Source organism: Neodiprion pinetum, chromosome 2, assembly GCF_021155775.2.
Source record: "Neodiprion pinetum isolate iyNeoPine1 chromosome 2, iyNeoPine1.2, whole genome shotgun sequence".
In the NCBI taxonomy this organism is placed as follows: domain Eukaryota; kingdom Metazoa; phylum Arthropoda; class Insecta; order Hymenoptera; family Diprionidae; genus Neodiprion; species Neodiprion pinetum.
The window spans coordinates 931,498-950,391 of NC_060233.1; the positions used below are offsets into that span (position 1 = coordinate 931,498).

The 18,894-nt window shown below is 39.5% G+C and overlaps 1 protein-coding gene across 1 annotated transcript in view; it reads right to left on the reverse strand.

The window, feature by feature from the left end:
* The window catches only part of LOC124211930 (prestin), a 34,066-nt gene extending 18,692 nt beyond the window's left edge, over positions 1 to 15,374 (reverse strand). Inside the window, exon 1 of the mRNA XM_046611469.2 lies at positions 14,701 to 15,374. Coding sequence (XP_046467425.2) covers positions 14,701 to 15,016 — 316 coding nt within the window. The 5' untranslated portion in view covers positions 15,017 to 15,374. The remainder of the gene's footprint in view (positions 1 to 14,700) is intronic.
* Between the last annotated feature and the right edge of the window lie 3,520 nt (positions 15,375 to 18,894).

Below are 18,894 nucleotides of genomic sequence, written 5' to 3' on the forward strand. Positions count from 1 at the left end.
TACTACTACTATTGCTACTATTATTATTATTATTATCTTAATATTAATAATATTATTACTGGTGTCGCTGCGCTATTGCGATTCATATATATAGTTACGTATAATAACTATTATATATTTGTATACATAAATGATTTCTATAAATGTGTGTATATACATATATATGTATATATATATATATATAGGTATTTGCGTGTGTGTGAGTGTGTTGCTAAGTTATGTGATCGTATCGTTGAATTATAATTGAATAATAATAATAATAATAATGATAATAACAACAACAACATTTCAATCTGTCTGCGAGCAAGTTTTCATCTATTTCAGGATGTATGAAAAACATATTTACGTATATATATATATATATATACAATACACTCGATTCACCCGGTTATTTTTTTATCAATTGAACAATAGTAGTAAACGATTTGTCGATCGTATCGGCGAAGTAAACGTTCTTCAACTAACCCATAATTTTAGAAATATGAAAAAAAAACTAGGTGAAAATCTAATCCAGTTAAACTTTGTTTTGAAATTTGTTATTGATCGATGGGTTTCGATTTTGAGAGAAGGGGGGATGAGATGTTCTTAAGAGAAAAAAAATTAAAAAAAAATAAAAAAAACAGTGTTCACAGCTTTCTAAAATTCACACAACAACCTAGGTGGAATGTTCGAAAGGGGGTAAAAAAATTTACGATACATGATATACATATATGTATAGTGGGAAAAAAAATGAAGAAATTTTTCACCACTCCGATAAATAAAAAAGTAATTGAAATTAGGAGTGATTTGTTGTAACCATTTTTCTGTCACATATATTACACGACCTAATATGATTGCGAGCCTGTGTCGGTGTGTTAAATAAATTTAACCAACCGATGTTAATCGTCATTTTATGCGACCGGCCCAACTACAGCCGATTTATTACACAAGTGAGCCACGGTGATTGAACCAGGTGCGCAGGCTCTTAATTATTTTAAACAAGTGTAATACGTCATACTTTTCTCATACATATATACGTGCATATTTTAACATATAGGGAATTAATCTCGTTGTCTCGGAATAATGCAGGTATATTGTATTATGTATGTATGTATGTATAATTTATATTCCGTTTCAACGTAAAACGTCGGTGAGCCATGTACTATATGCATATATATGCATATATATATATATAAGTATATATCCATACATACTCTAATACGTACGCATTTACAACTATGATCCTTACCTCGCGTACACGCTAGATAATATAATTGTTTCAACAAACTGTTATAAATATTCAATCACTACAATGTAATAATTAATGTATATAATATTATATTTGAACACATCGTCATCTAAAGTTCATGCTTTTATTCAAGCGCATATTATGTGTGTGCGTGTGCGTGTGTGTGCGTGTGTGTGTGTGTGTGTGTGTGTGTGGGTGTGGGTGAGTGTGTGGGTGTAATATATATATATATATATATATATATATATATATATATATATATATATATATATATATATATATATATACACACATAATTATATATATATATATATTGATACACAATAATAATAATAATAATAACAATAATAATACGTTTATACGTTTATACGTATATTTAATTACATAATACTACGTTTCAACAAGCGGGTATCTATATTTTTTTAAACAAAACTGTTCCCTCGGAATAATGCATCAGTCTGGAATTCTTTTTTTTTTTTTGCATTAATTAATTTAGTTTAATTTAACTTGAATGTTTACGTGGCGATTTTGTTGTTTTGCATTATTTTATTTTATTTTTTTTTCCTTTCTTTTTCTTTCTTTCGACGTTTTTTTCCTCGTCGTTCAATTCTTCGAATTTATATATACTCATTCATTATTATACATGTATTTATTTTTTCATCTTGTCTTCTCTCACGTTTGTTGTCTATATTATCACATATTACATCATGTGCAATAATAATTTTAATACGTATTACATGATCGTAGATCGCGATTAAATGGTTGTGTCTGTAACCATAAAATACGCGATCTGTAACAGCCTGATTTATCCAAATTTTACAACAATTAGAGGCAGAATAGTCGAGTGAGAGAGTGAGAGTGAGAGAGAGAGAGAGAGAGAGAGAGAGAGAGAGAGAGAGAGAGAGAGAGAGAGAGAGAGAAAGAGAGAGAGAGAGAGTACAGCTCGAGAATATTTAGGATGCTATGAATAAGTTGGAAACGGTAAATGCGAAGAGGAAGTTGAGTCAATTAGACGAACAAAATTTCGAGGAAACAATAACTAGTATAGTTTACCTAAAAATATCTTAGATACGATTTTCATTCAATTATCTATATATATATATATATATATATATATATATATATATATATATATATATACATATACACGTATATACATACCTAATATAAATGTATATACACATGTATATATATAATGCATATATGCAGTTATGGTATAATAATCTAAATGGTGGAAGCAAATTTAAATCGCGAGAATTTTTATAGTAGTTTAGAGTTTATAGTTTTATAGTGTTGGTATAATAGTTGATTAAGCTAATTAGTTGGTTAGTGTTTGTGTTTGTATTATACGCATACAATTACCGATCTACGTGTATCGTCGTGTTTTTTAAACGTTATTATAACGAATTATTTAGTCAACTTTTTTCTACTTTTTTTTTCTTTTTTTTTTCTTTTTTTTTATTTCTCTTCATCATTCACGCTTCTCCGTCTTGACGACGATGCGGAGAAATTAGTCACGATCTTTTCCCGATACAACAATTATTACTTCAATTTCTTCGCTGTTCTTTTCTTTTCTTTTCTTTTCCTCATTATTATTATTATTATTATTATTAAATTTAACACTCATCGTTCCAGCATATTTGTTACTGTTATTATTCGTTAATCTCGTTGTTCTTCTTACTTGTGTTCGAATCATTTCTCATTATTGTATATTACTTCTCGATCGTGTTGGTAGCGTTGATATCGTTGTCGTTGTTGTTTTTATTATTATTGTACCGCGGAAATTAAGTAAGTGCGAATCGATCAGCTTACGCTGGGAAAAAGTCTGAAAGTTAGAAGATACAAGCAATAATTAGGATACACACACAGGTTTACCTACAGGTATAATATTTTGCAGTATCACAATTGTAGGGATAAGTAAGTGGAGCTGAAAAGAAGAGGGACGAACAGTTATTACCGAACGTTATAGTTATTTACAATTTATAATGTTACCATTATATTTATGTATAATGTAGGACTATTAGTATATGTATAATACGTAAATATTATACATAATATAATTACTATGTATGTGTGTTTAATACTGCAGTTCGTTATTATTTTATTGTTTTAAAGTTAAACATTCTTCGTTTAGAGTATTATTATTATTTTTTTTTTTCTTTTTTTTTTTTTGTCACTCCTTCTTTCTACATTTTCTCTTATTTTTCTTCACTAAGGCAATTTGTTATGTGTACAAATCGACGAACATGGTCGAGGAACTTTTTTTTATTATACTGCAGGGGCTGATTTGCGCGATTTTCAATTTCATTAAACGAATTTCTATTACATCAGTAAACACGAATAATATAGCACAACCATCGCCGAAATTATTCATATTATTTTTATTATTATTCCAGATTTTTCTTGGCTTTTATGTAATAATTACGTGGAATGATAAACATTTTTTATATTTATTTTCATATCAAGTGGTAAATCAATAAAGTAGGCGTTGTACCGATTGTTTTAGTATGGAACATGAGAATAATAATTGTAATAAAAGTAATTATCATCGTTTATTATAAATATCCCTGAAAACATCACAAGCAAAATGGCCAGGAATTTTTCTTTGGATTGACTGGTTTTTTTTTTCCTTCCTTTTTTGGTCGTATTGTTTTCGGATTTTTCTCACGAAATTTTCTCGCCTCTGATACATTACATAACCGATTTTTGAGCTTGAGTGATTATACGTAATGTGAAAAACTTTCCAACAGACGAAAGAAGAACATAATTAACCCCTTTCATTTCTCACTTTGGAATACGAAAACAAAATTTTCTCTTTTTGGTAGGGCGTAATAACTATCTGTCGTACATCTCTTCTCCGTTGAAAAGAATAATCAATTTTACAACAATACTGTTGTATTCGTAGATAAATATATTGCGAAATGTAAAAGTTGCCACACCGAAGCAGCGAAAATAATACAAAGGAAACAATAGCGGTAAAACTGAAATTTTCTATAACGCAATAAAACGACAAACTAATCTAATAATAATTCTTGTTGACACTCTTTGGTATTGGTATTGTAATTGTAATTGCAATTGTAAAGCTCATCGCTAATTATTGCTACGTATGCATATTCGAAAACGATACATCAACTGATAATTTATACCGTTGTATATTATACCTATAAATTATACTTGTATGTGTGTATAATATATATTTGTGTATATATCTACATAATTATTATTAATTTCACTCGCATGTGGCAGATGCGATCGGGATCGTTGTATATCGGGTCGTCGTTGTATTTTCAGAATAATAATATTGATAACTGTAATAATAATGATGATAATAATATCAATAATTACAAATAATAATAACAATGACATTGACAATTACAGTGAAAATAAAAATTAAAACGACAATAATGGCAACGATGACAATGATGACATCGATGTCGTTGATGGCCTTGATGATAATGATAAGAAATACTGGATGTTAACGAGGAATCATCAAATGTCTAGATATAACGTGGAATATTGTACAACTTTTCGCATGTCTGTATTAACGGTGAAACTTCATCGCAATATATACGGATATATTATAATATCAAATACGCGTGTGTATCGTTATTTTTTCTTCTATATTTGATACTTAAATAGTTTTATCTAAGTGTATATATATCTATGTATAATTTATATAATTATGCGCGAGCGAAATTCAGGGAAAAATATTGCTTAATATATATTGCTCTAGTAGGATTATTATTATTATTATTATTAATATTATGATTAATATTGTTATTATTGTTATTATTATTATTGTTGTTGTTGTTGTTGTTGTTGTTATTATTATTATTATTATTAAGACTTTAAGATGATATATTAATCATTCGGCAATATCATATTATCATCGTCTATATTAATTTACACAGCTAACATTCGCGTTGGATGATTTATATCTTAATTAAGTTTGCATGTTTACCTAACGCGTAACTTATAATAATCTCATGTAACGCAAAAGATTATTGACATGGATTTTTCGTTCACGTTTTCCTTTCGTATTTCACTGCTTGCATGATTTTTGTTATTTATCGGTAAGCGTTGGAAAATTTAAAGGCTCGAAGTGTTCGGGCCCTCAGGAAACCAGTAACAAAAAGAATTGTGGAACGAATTCGATAAAAATCAAGTGAGAATGATGATTTTCAAGTATCAGAAAAATCGTGTCTTTCGATAATGTCAACAAATTGGGTTATGTTTCTTCATGTTCTCTGTTTTTTTTTTTTGGTCATAATATCAAATCATAAGACGTTTGGGAGAAAGTGTCAAATTTTCCAAAGGTTTCCCCAACTTACCGTTACAAATACAATATAATAATAGTGTCGATTCGTTGCACAACGCGAAATTGTTAATTTTTCGATGTTTCTCGCTTTTATTTATAATCTTTATTTATTTCGTTTTATTTTTTCCATTCAACAACGCATTATTTACGTGAAAACGTGTCCGTGTAAACGTGTGGATATATTATTTTCCTCTTTTCTTACTTTTCCGTAGAAAAACTCAATATGCGATTTTTTCATATCTGCGGTCTACGCGTTAAATTATAATTCGTTGTGTCGAAACATTGCTTTGACTCTGACTGTATATATTCGTCGTCATTTCCTTATTACTCTTTTTTTTCTTATGCATATTTTAATATTTTAATTTAATTTATTTTTTTCGCATTCTCCCTTCCTTCCTTTCAAGTAATCGATTATTTAATTATATCTTTATCGTCATTAAATTATCAGTATTATTCACTTCTTTATATTGCTTCTAGAAAATATGTGTATACACAGCAATACGTGTATTGCATACATATGGATCGTTAATATTAAATATACATACGCGGATAATACATACTGAAATTCTCGCATCTAAGGATACACATGTATACGTATACACGCACACTCTATGTATAATATTTTGCACATACATATACATCTATATCATACAATGTCGTATATACGATGCATGATGTATGTAATGTAATTTAGATTTAGGCGCAGCTAATTGTTCTCATTATAATTAATAATAATAATAATAAACATGTACGCATGTATAATAATTATCAACCAACGTGACCTAGGTAATTTAGACGCGAACTGGTTTTTTCTTTATATTTATTTACTTTTTTTTCCTCAACTTGTTTTCTCCATCGTACGACGAATTGTACGCATGTAATACTATACATATACGTGTATATATATAATCGACTAGAGTGAGACTAGATGCAGCGTGTGGACGTCACTGTTCCGGTATTTTTTTGTTTTTTTTGTTTTTTTTTTTTTGTTTTTGTTTTTGTTCTTTTCGTTTTCTTTTTCGAAATTTTTTTTGCTTTTTTATTTTCATTCATCTACCATTTTGCAGTTTATTTATTTCATTTCCTAACGATCTCGCTTAAAACTTACTGGACGTTTCATAATTAATGTTATTATAATATATAATATACTATTTATATATATTATATATACCTGGATATATATGTATATATATAATATAATATAATATTTATCTACTGGCACTTTTCTACTTACATTCTACTGTTTAACGTTTTAATTAATTTCTTTCTAATTCTTCATCGCGATTTCTACTTCCGTTACACGTTCATTATTTTCAATTATATCCCATCCGTTCGTTGTTTCCCACCAGCGGTGTGATATCTCACCGGCTAATTGTTACGCGCATAGCGGGAAAGAAAATGTTACACGAAATTATAAATAATTAAATAGCTAATTCGCAAGGTGCGGTCGATTTTCATTTCAGACGAGTCTGCGACTCTTCTGTAACACCTGCGGCATAAGCGTCGAGGTGAATCGTCAAATCTCCAATTAAACGTGGTTCAAAAATAGCCAACGATCATTATGCGATAACGTTGATAACGATACCTGATACGCTCTTTAAAGAGAGGAGAAAAACAAAAACGAAGAATAATTACAACAAAGTTGAGAATATAAATTTGGCGTCTACGCCGCTACAACCTGTTTCCGGATGCCGGAGGAGCGGCGTCCTCTTCTCTGAGACAGGCGGACTCGAGGTGCTTGTTGAGGTACGACTTGAGGGCGAAGGTCTTGCGGCACCTCGAGCACTCGTAGTTCTTGTCCGAGGAGTGGGTCTGCATGTGGGCCCTGAGGTTCGACCTGTCGGCGAAGGCCTTGCCGCAGTGAGCGCATCCGTAGGGTTTCTCGCCCGTGTGACTGCGCAGGTGTCCCTGGAGCAGCCAGGGCCTGGAGAACATTTTCCCGCACACGCCGCAGCTGTGGGCGAGTTTGTGGGTGAGGACGTGCATCGCGAGTGCCGGCATGCTGACGTAGGCCTTCCCGCAGTGGATGCACTTCTTTGCCGACTGAGAGTCGAGGCTGCGGTGGGTCTGCTTGTGCCTCGAGAGGTTCGAGGAGGTCGCGTACTGCTTGCCGCACTCCGTGCACGTGTACTTCGGGCGGTCCGGTTGCGTCGCCTCCTTTTCCGGCACCGCCGCGTTCTGCACCGTCCGCTTCTTCGACCTCCCGTCCGACACGAAGAAGGCCTCGTAGGTGTAGGCGACCGTCTTGTTCTCCGCGATCGCCGGCGACTGTGGCTCCTGACGCGCCCCCCCTACTCCTGCCGCGTCCCCCGGAGACGGCGAAGCGAGGACTGGAAGCGTCGGGGGCGCCGCGACGGCGGCGACGTCCGGCTGCGTCAAGGTATGGACGAAGACGGAGTGGCTGGGTGCGGCGGGCGAGGCGCTCAGGTCGAGGATCGCCTGGGCGGCGGAAAGGTCCTCTTCCGCCGGCGTTCGGATCTCCGCAGGCTGCTGCTGCTGCAACGCCGACTGCAGGCTGTACGGTCTGTAGATGTCCTTCTTCTTAGGCGGCAGCGAGAGTGCGACTCCCGTGCTCGTGAAGCACATCGCCAGGCTCTTACGCGGCGGAACGACCGCCGGAAATCCACCCCCTCCTCCGGAACTTGGTACCACGGCATCTGGACTCTCCGCTCGAGGCGACGACGGCTCGATCCCCTGAAGTTCTGCGGCCGAACGCAGCGTCGCGTACTTCGGAGGCTCCTCGTGCCCGATCCATGTCTCCGGGGTGTAACCTGTGGAAGGAGAAGGTGTGTGAAGGGGTCTCATTGGGTACCCTCGTCATAGGGAGGCATCGCTTCGGTGCTTTCGGAGCTCAAAATCAGCCGTCGAGTTGCGGGAGCGGAATCGCGATTGAGGTAAAAACGAGGAAGGAAGTATCTCCATCTGTATCTTCTGAACCTATATCCAGAGTAGCGATACGGGAAAAAGGGTTTGTGTCTCGGCTAAACGCAAGCGAAATATCGGTAACCAAATCTGTGTTATGGGGAAACGGATTTGTATCGGTAACTGAATGTATTCGGTTACCGATACTTCGCTTACAATTAGCCAAGACACAAATCCTTTTCCCCGTATTCCTACTCCGATTAATTGCCTTAATCGATCCTCGGATAATTTCGTTGCCTTACCTTACCGGTAATTGCTCTGCCTTATCATCGTTTCAATTCTTACTAGACAAACTCCCTCGGAAATACGCTCGACCTTACCGTAGTTTCAACCCCCATCGAGCAAGGTCGAAGGACTTTGCCCGACATGGGTTTGAATTATGGCAAGGCAGGACAAACTGCCAGTAACGTAAAGTAACAGTATGATCCATTGGTCGATAAAGTCAGTCAATCAGAGTAGAGATATGGGTAAAAGGGTTCGTGTCTTGGTTAATTGTAGGTAAAGTGTCGGTAACCTAATCTGTACTCGGAACTGTCCTTGCTTTGTTCCTATATTCGTTAGTCGCGGAAGACCGTGCACAGCTTCTTACGATCATACCTACCTTCTAATAGTTTAAAAATGAGAATGTAGCGAAATTTTTAAAAAACTGATGGCAACAGGCACCAAAATGACGGACATTAAGAGGCTTGGCGGGAAAAATCATCTTGAGTCGTCGACGTCGCGGCCTGTTGGACGAAAGCCACCGACTTCCTGCAGAGTTCTGCCCTCGGATAATCAATAAACTGCACCTCGAGACGAATCGCTATCGTCAGCTTACACGATTCTACAGGTTGAATCCCCGCTCTGTGTGTACCTTACATTATACCTGTGTGTAGGTATGATAGATAGTACGTACCTACCTATACACGAAATAACTGCGCCATTCTATTGTCGCGAAGTAGACTAATCGATCTGAAACATCAGTGTCCTTGCGCGGTATTCTAAGGAGGAAGAAGAATGACGAGAGAAGATATTTTGCAAAACTCACCGAGCGCGTATGAATCATTACGGTCACGAAAGGAGGTGAAAATTAAACGACATTAGAGTGAAGCCTGGGCGAGCTCATCAGTTCGCAAAGTTGCGATATGATTTAACGGCGCGCATGAAAAACGATCGCCCAACCGTGGACGAGTTGGTCACAAGGGAATTGCGAATCAATTTTCACCCTGGAGTAGACCGCATCTATAACCCTATTTACGTAACTCGCCGCCAATGAGCGCGATTTAGATTGATTGTTTAATTTCGCCGCAGGTAGTTTGGGTTTCACTATATCGTGAATATCGCGTGATGTCTAAATCCGTTACTTGCGGGGGAAAACAAAACTATAAAAAAAGAGGAAGAGTGACAGAGAGAGGGAGAGAGAGAGAGAGAGAAAGTGGCGGAATTGAGGGAAAGAAATAATTCTAGAAGAAAAATAGAAGCGCAAAAGAAAGAAAGAATGAAAAACGTCGAATTATATTACTTATACATGCACGTAGTTGGGTGTCTATATGGGTATACATATATACTCGTCTATATTCACACATATGACGGAATTGAAAATTATAACCGCGACCCACGGATGAATTATCATTAGGATTGGAAGTGGGGTGGAGGTCGGTTAATAAATCGAGGAAAATTCGTTCGACCATCGTCGTTAGCTCGAGAAATTTCAGCACTCTCATCTCCCACGTCTGTTATATTTCGATAAGATCTGCAGCGGCGAAATCGTTTCGGAATTTAATCATGCTCGAGCTTTCGGTTGGTGTATCTGTATAAAGTATATGATAGTAATGATACTGCAGGCACCCTTCCCCGAACGCTTACCCTGCTTTTCACTTCAGTCTTCTATAAATCACCCCAGGCATACAGCATGTAGCTATCCAACCCCTCTTTCCACGCCTCTCTCCTGAAGAATTATTATCCCCCGGTGAAATCAATTCGCGATTAAATCTCTCGCAAGGGGGAAAGGAAAAGATTTTGTTTTTAGATTAAACGAAAATTTCGGTTCGTTCATTTCCACGATATGGTCGTTAATCTTCTCCCTGCTATTGCTTCCGTGCATAATTTATCTCGGTGAAAAATTTCATTCATCTGAATAGTAAGAGAAATTCGAATTTTCGACAAGTACACACATATTTTCCTACATCTGTTTCAACCACATAGACGTTAGGGGGGCGTAGCTTTGGTGCTTTCGGAGCTCCAAATCAGCCGTCGAGTTGCAGGAGTGAACTTGCGATCGAGGTAAAAATAAGAAAGGAGGCATCTCCATTTGTACCTTTTGGATACAGATTCGGTTACCGACACTTTGCTTACAATTAGCCAAGATACAAACCCTTTTTCCCATATCCTTACTCTGATTGACTGACTTAATCGATCCTCAGATCATTTCGGAGATCTACCTTACCAGCAATTTGCCCTTCCTTACCGTAGTTTCAACCCTCATCGAGCAAGATCGAGGGATATTTTCCAACAGGGTTTTGAACTATGGTAAGGCAGGGCAAACTGCTGTTAAGGTAGAGCATCCGAATAGTAGGAGAAATTCGTATTTTCGACAAGTATACATATATATCATTTGCTTCAATCTGTTTCATCTGCATTGAAAAAAACCGGACCACGCACTTTGCCGAGTTCAGCCAACAAGGACATTTGGACCTTCTGACCTTTGGGGATATTTTCTAATGTCACGAAGCTACGCCGCAAGCTCGCGTTACGCAGTCGGGGGTGAATTAGTACATCTGAAATGAGGGAATTCTAACGGTTGAAAGAATTGCTCCCCTCGCTGACTGCTATTAAACCCTCCCTTACACACTGCTGGTTGTACAGACAGGTGTGCGTACCAGCGGTAAACGTATATAGCTATAGCTACAGGTGTTTATTGGCTAAAGAATTCAAACGGTGAACCAATTACAGCTTATAGCTATTTGCCACCGATCGATATACAAGAGGTACAAAAATATTCAAGCTACAATCTGTGCGTAAGGTTTTCAAAACGAAAAAGGAGCGTTACGAAGACAAAATCTTTGTTTTATATCCAACCAAATTCTACAGCTGATAACAATTATTGGCAATCTCAGTTTAGTTTCGACGAAATTGCTGAGTAACGGATCGATACTTTTTGTTAATCTGATTACAAGATCATCGCACATTGAGTTTATGTATTGTATTTATGACATATTCTTAAACTACGACAATTTTGTTATTTGTACCCCAGTCAAAATTATTATAAAATTACAAGCAAAAGCTCGATTCTTTTTCTTACTTCAAATCGTTTTCAAATGGTTAATGGAATGCGGGGTTGAATTCCGAATTTGAAAAGTTCCAAAGCGTTAAATTCCGAATTTTTTGGTAGCGAAACCTATAGTAAAGAAATCTGACGAACTAAGAAAATTTCGAATAGTCCGAAATAGGACGCTCCAATTTCCGAGAGGTCGAAGTTCCGAAAGTGCAAAAATGAGAAAGTTTAACAATCCGTAACATCGAAATTCTGCTTGATCCAAGATTTTCAGTTCCGTGAATTTCCGGCTTAGTGAAATTTTAAAACATTGATCTTTCTTTGTTTTGGATTTTCGATATTCTCATGTTCAGAATCCTGTTCGTTCTTATCTTCGGTTTATTTAATTTTTTAAACCCACTCGGTGAGTAAACTACGCTGTGAGAGTATATTTCAATTTTCAAAATTTTTCTCTATCGGAACTTTACTGTTCGTAATTTTAATTTTGGAAATCTTGCATTTCGAAACCTTAAGCCGTCGGCTTTTGAACCATTCGAAACTTTGTTGTTTCGTAACAGTTTGATTCCCGTACTTGAAGTTTCGCCGCCAAATAATGCGGACTTGGCCGCTTCCGAAACTTTTCAGATTCGGAACTTTAACCCCGCCTCAATCAACGCACGATATAACGGTTACAACAATTAGAAACCCGCTCGCGAATATCGTCATATAGGGTTGGGGTTCAAGACTTGAACGCGCGGGCGTGTCCGAATCGAAGAATATCGCAATATTCCCCTTTCCCAAAAACCGAAAACAAGATTCGGGGGTGGATGGTTGATGGGAAGGAGGAAGGGAGGATGTGGGTGACACACCCGAGACACGCACGCGACTGCAGCAGGGCGATTATTCCCCGTTTCCCTTCAAGAAGTCTAATGAATTCAACATTTATGAATATTTAAAACCCATGATTCACCATTCTTGTATAAACTGCATAACAATTATTCGAGCGCAGCTTTATAACTCTACGCGCGACAGCTGTCGTTCAGTTGCACGGTATGCGTGCGTGCACGCGTCTCTGTAAGGCACACCATACATTGTTTCCCAGCGTCCGAACGACCGTTGCGTCTACATGCATGAAAATTGAAAAACATACGTCTATACGTACACACCTTGAGGCATCAAGCCTGGGGACGCGTGACACGTGTTGGTTCATACGGAACGCACCCAACTAACACGCGGTTTCGCATTGAAAGACAGCTGCTAGACAAGTCGGTTGCGGTGCAGAGTGGATATCGTGACGATACAGGAGGCAACGCGATTTGGGGGAAGGAAATTTATCTTACAATTCACTAACCATGCTCGATACCGTCATCCTTCGACGTTCTATGATTATTTAAAGATAAAACCGTACTGCAGTCACGAAATCAACATGGCCGCCGCGTTCACTGCTGGGTTGCTGCTTCGCTTCATCGAGTCATCAAACCTTGTACTATTTAACGTGTCTCACAATCAGCGGAAACGAAATAACGGCAAGAAAATTTCTATAGACACGATTTTACTACCCGTGGGGATGGTTTGTAACATAGGAATGAACAAAATCGATCGATTTTTCATTAAATCAATTTTTTTTTTTCACAAACGGTTTTTGTTTTTTACTCCCGTGAACGACGCAATACAATATCAATTAATGTGATTAAAGTATCAAATATAATAAGTGAAGGTGAAAGGTAAATGAACATTTTCACCTGAAATTGAAAAATATTTGGAACGAAACTGTGAATTATTAAAAAACTTTTCCGCCGTTAAGACTACGTACTGAAATTTACGGAATTTTGTTTTCATGTGGAGCGTTTTAAAAAAATACGAATCAATCGATTGATTTTTATCGCTTCAATCGAGTCGGGTTCGATTATTTTTAGCTTGTTGACCATCGTTATTAACTTCGACTGATCCCAAAGATTACCTAATCATGTTCCTAAGAATATCTGTTGCATACAACGTCATTTAGTGTACGCACGTCCTATATAGGTATATCGTACACGTATACATAGAGAGAGAGACAGTTTGATCGCTGGAAGATGGCTGCTGAACAGTTGTTTTAAAAATGGCGCGCGGTTTAAAAACGCGTGTATGCCGAAGGCAAAGCGGATTGGATTTGTCGACGAATAAGTCCGTGCAGAGGGATGAGGAATTAATATACCTTCGAGTATGTCAGCGGCCTCAGATTTATTTTAAATTTACGGTGCTACCCGCTCCCGACACTGCGGATATAAATGCGGCTTCGGGCCCGAGGGATGGACGAGTTCGGTGAGAGCGACTAGGAGGGGTGGACCGTCAAGGTACGTTGTACACACGACGGCTAATTGTCTGCATATCGATTTCGGTACTTCCTGTATCGATTGAGAGGTAGAAGTAATAAAAAAAGAAGAAAACGAAGAACCGAGGCAGCTAAGGGGTAGATGTGTCTAGGCGTGCATGTCATCAACACGAGGGGGAAAAAATCAATAGAGTCGAACGCGAGCCTGCCGAGAACGAGGAGCTTGCATGTAACCAGGTTGCAGGCCGAGTGTCGTGCAGCAGCCACTCGATCCCGATGTATGTATTATTTTTGCTTAGCACGTCTCGAAGATCCTCGTTCGTCGTTCGACGATGATTTTATGTCGTAGCAGGACCAAGGACTGGGTTAAAACGTTGCGCGTTGTACAAACTTACGTACTACTTTAACGAAACATGCGCCGTGTTCGTGAAGAATTAGGGGAGGGGGTGAGGCGAGGGGGGTTTTCCCGACACCTGGTGCCGCATGCACGTTTCGCTCCGCAACAGGAAGCGCGATTAAAAAAACGGCGTCGATCAAACGATCGTGGATCATCGGTGAGGAGAAAGTGGATTTATTTACAGAGACTGTAGGAATAATATCGACAAGCGGCGATCGTAGAAAATAAAGGACAGGGTGTGGCCTTGGCGAGGAATCGAAATGGGGATGATGTGCGACTGACTACTCACCGTGGTAGTAAAGCGCCCCGGAAGCGTTCAACGGCGGCGGACTCGGCGCCGTTGCTCCAGCGGTGGGGCTGTGGGGACCCCAGCAAGTCTGGGGTGGCGTCCTGCCGTCGGCATCGCCGACGACGTCGATCTCCTCGTCCTCGGCCTCGGATCTAACGGGGTTGATCCGTTTCTGGTTGACCTCCGACGGCTGGGCTCCGTCGTCCTCCCGGTGACGATGAGGAGGCTGCGGCTCGTCGTCGACGGTCTCAAAGTCGTCCTCCCGGTCGGGCCAGGGGTAGGCCTTCCACTTCTTGGCCATGAGACACCGCGGCATCTTCTCGCCAGGATCGGGCAATCGACGTACGCCGGCGTCGTCGCCTGCGTTTTGCACGGTATGTAAGTTTCCTCAGTCCTTGTGTCGTGGCCGGTTTCGGTGGCGGGCCGCGGGAGCTCGTCATCGGCTCAGCGAGGACTATCCTGGAGCAGCACCTGCACCGCCACCAGGAGAGGCATTCCAGTCACTGCGCGGCGGTAAAACGCGATACGTTTCCTTCCCTTTATATAATTCTCCGTCAGGATCACCCGGGGCGCAGGGCTGCCGACTAACACCCGAGCATCAAAAACTCCGCGTCGTTTCCCCGCGACGCCTATATCACGAGCCACTCTCAACCAGCACACGGCCGTGTGGTGCCACCCCACTGTTGCGGTACGACTCGCCTGCCCACGGGGGCGAGTTCGCCCCCCCCCCCACCACCCCCACCCCCTCTTCTCCTTTGACGGAGAACCGCGCCTGCGCCCCGGGTAGTCATCGACCCGGCCTGGCGGCGGCAACACCTGGTTTCGCCCCACGTGCCACGCAACCCCCTCCCCCCCCTCCATCCCTGCGAACCCTCTGAAGGCACACGCGCGCGTCGCACACCCGGTTATATATCGAGTGGGGGCGGGGGGGAGGGGGGTGTACGTTGTCGGGAGTGTGCAGAAGCGCGGAGAGTTGTTGCCTCGATGTAGCCTGGCTGTCTGCCTTGCCTCACTGCCTTCCTGACTGTTGACCCTATATATTACGCGTTCTGATTACCTCCTCCCCCCCCCCCCCCCCCACCCTCGCCCCGGCCCCGTTCCATTGCTTATACCCAGCTTCCGCTTCGGCTCTTATGTCGCACGCTTCTCTCTATATGCTTTCCAAATCCTTATCGCACATCTATATTATATATATGTGTATGTATATATATATATATATATATATATATGTGTGTGTGTGTGTGTGTGTGTATGCATGTAGTTTTCGTTCCTCTTCACCAGTGAGGTGTATGTATGTATGTATGTACGGTATACACGATCTAAAAATTGTATACGAACGGGGTGTGGACCAATTCGCTTATATCGGCGAGAATTCAGTAAAAATAAATGTCCTGAATGTGTTCTTCTAAGGTTGTTAAAAAAAAACAACGTCATTTCTATACATGGTGAAGATTTCTACTGCTACGAATTTTTTTACAAAGGTTGGAAGATTTCGTATAAAATTGCAAATGTGCACAGTTTTTCGTAATGAATTGTTAAAGAAAAAAAGGAATAGTTAAAAAAGACAAATTTTCATGAAAATTTACAAGTTCTCACGAGACGCTATGGATATTTAGAATTTTGTACGAAAATAACTTTTTTCTACAAAATTGTACGAAATGTCCCAATTACCCATAAAAATTCGTCGATCATCGTAAAAATCATATCCAGCAGGGATCCTATAGCCGATTCAGTTTAAGCAGGGGGCTGCACCGTACTTAACCGCGAATGGAAAAATGTAACGAAAATTTTTTAACCTTGAACTTGAAGTAGCGACCGTAATCTTAACCTATACACGTACACACCCTATACCTGTAACGCGAGGAAACGCGGAGAATGGTATTTGCGACGGTAGAAGCGCGTGGCGAGAATATATATATATATATACATATATGGATTAAAGATGATATTGCCGATAGCGTGGGTAATGCGGTATATATTTATAACGCACGATGCGTTGGGAGAGACATCGAACGCCGTTTGGTTCACGGTTAACTGCCGAAAGTTTGTTGCGTTTGAAACTGTACATGCATAGATGTGGGTATAGTATATAGATGTGCAGTATTAATGCCTTGCCTTGCGTCAGACCTGTTGCGGAAATTTTCCTCTCCTGTAAGCTGCCTGCCAGCAACGGCGGATCCCGGTACGTTGTCAGTAATGCAGCAGTGCCCCACCTCGGAGATTTAGAGGGCTTATATTGTTCAGCGAAACTTCCAGGATTCTTAATGACCGGCGTAACGCATACCCGTAATTTGAGGCACTTGTATTTTCCTTACTTAAAATTGTACGGGTTCGCGGCGCGAGATATTGAAGGGCTTTCCGGCTCGGGTCGGACGCAACTAGTCGAATACATAGGTATACGTACGTACGTCGATTCGTACGAATGTGGAATTATGTATGTATGGAGTACGTACACACGTAACGATTGTCCGTAGAAAATGAAGGTTCTCGCTGCGCCCGTTATGTGACGGGACAAATGAAGCGTCGAGGAAAACAACGAAACCGGAAAAACAAATGAACGAAAATCTCGCGCCCTCGGTCCGTGACATGGGCTTGGAAATTTAGAAATTTTTTTTTTTATCTGTAGAATATGTTAATAATATTTTTCCAACGTTTCAAGTCAATTGGAATAAAAGTCTAGGAGAAAGAGCTTTTGCAGATTACTTTTATTAGGCTCGAGCTCGTTGTATCGTTCTTTTCTAAAAGCTATATCTTTCAAGTCGGCGGACACGATTTCTCAGAACCTATATGTATATACCGATCGATATTCTTGAAATTTTGCACACTTCTCCTAGATAAGATTAACTAATACTTGGACGAAGTTTATTGTTTTCTTCGATCATAATTTATTTTACAAGGCAATACGTGGTGTAAATTTTACCGAGAATTGTACATATTCGCATGCAACTCTACCGAAAATTCGTATTTCAATTCTTTTTTTAATCCTTCGTCCAAGTGCGAGTGATACTCACCAACTAACAAAAAATACTTGGTTTCCTGATTTCAGATAAAGATGGCACGAGTTATCGTGTCCACGGTGAAAATACTGGGTCTCCGAAAACCAGTTATAAGCGGCTGAATTTTCAAAACTTTTGAATGAAAATTTGATGAAATATCGTTGAAACGTTGTTCTTTCAAGTGCCTTAAGTTTGAACCAAATAATTCTTTTATTATATTTTTTTTAAATGAGAGAAAAAATGCATTTTTTTTAACCTTCGAGGCCCATGCAACTCCTTGACGTTCCGAGCTTGCGTGAAAGCCGATTTGAAAGTTTGAATGACATTTTCTGCGAATGCAGCCCAGGTCAATGTCCGGAGACGTTGACGTGCGAGCGGAAGACCTGTGGATCCGGAGTTGAGAGACTCTTCGAATCGACAACCGGTGTCGGGGAGTTCGTTCGAGACGTGCACTCGGATAGCTCGAAGCCATGCCGAGCCCTACGACTGGCGAAGAGGGGTGGATTACGCGAGGGTAGAACGACGCCGGGCGTCCCGACGCTGCTGGCTTCGCCTCGCCTAACCAGCTCGCAGAGTAAAAAGAAACCGCATGGCGCAGCAACGATCATTACTTACACGATGCACCGAGATGCATGCGGCGGCGAGTAACCGCGAAAGGCTGCTAAGCAAGCCTAGGGGCGATTTTTTTATCCTCCTTTTTTTTCTGTCTGTCAGTATCAACCCCGAACCCCTGGCGTATCGTCGAAAGCCGGAGAGGCTTTCTTGGTATAAACGATTGCTGACGATTTTCTGCGAATTTTTAGGGAAATTGGAACATTTCGTACAATTTTGTGCAAAAATTGTTGGCGTACAAAATTGTAAGCGTGCATAGTTTCTCGTAAGAGACTCGTAGATGTTTGTAAAAAAAATTTCAGTAAATAATCTATAAGATGATGCAATTTTTTACAAAAATTAATAATTCTTTACGAAAAACTATGCATATTTACAATTTTGGAGAAAACAATACGAAATGTTACAATTTCTGTGAAAATTCGTAGTGATAGAAATTTTTTACCAGGGCCGTGGTGAAAATAATTCTACGAATTTTTATGGAAATTTCTATTCAAAAGTATAGGATATGGGTTGATTTATAGTTTTTTAACTTGGATTTCTCAACGATTCGCAGTTTTTCGTAGATAGTTATAGAAAAATATACTTT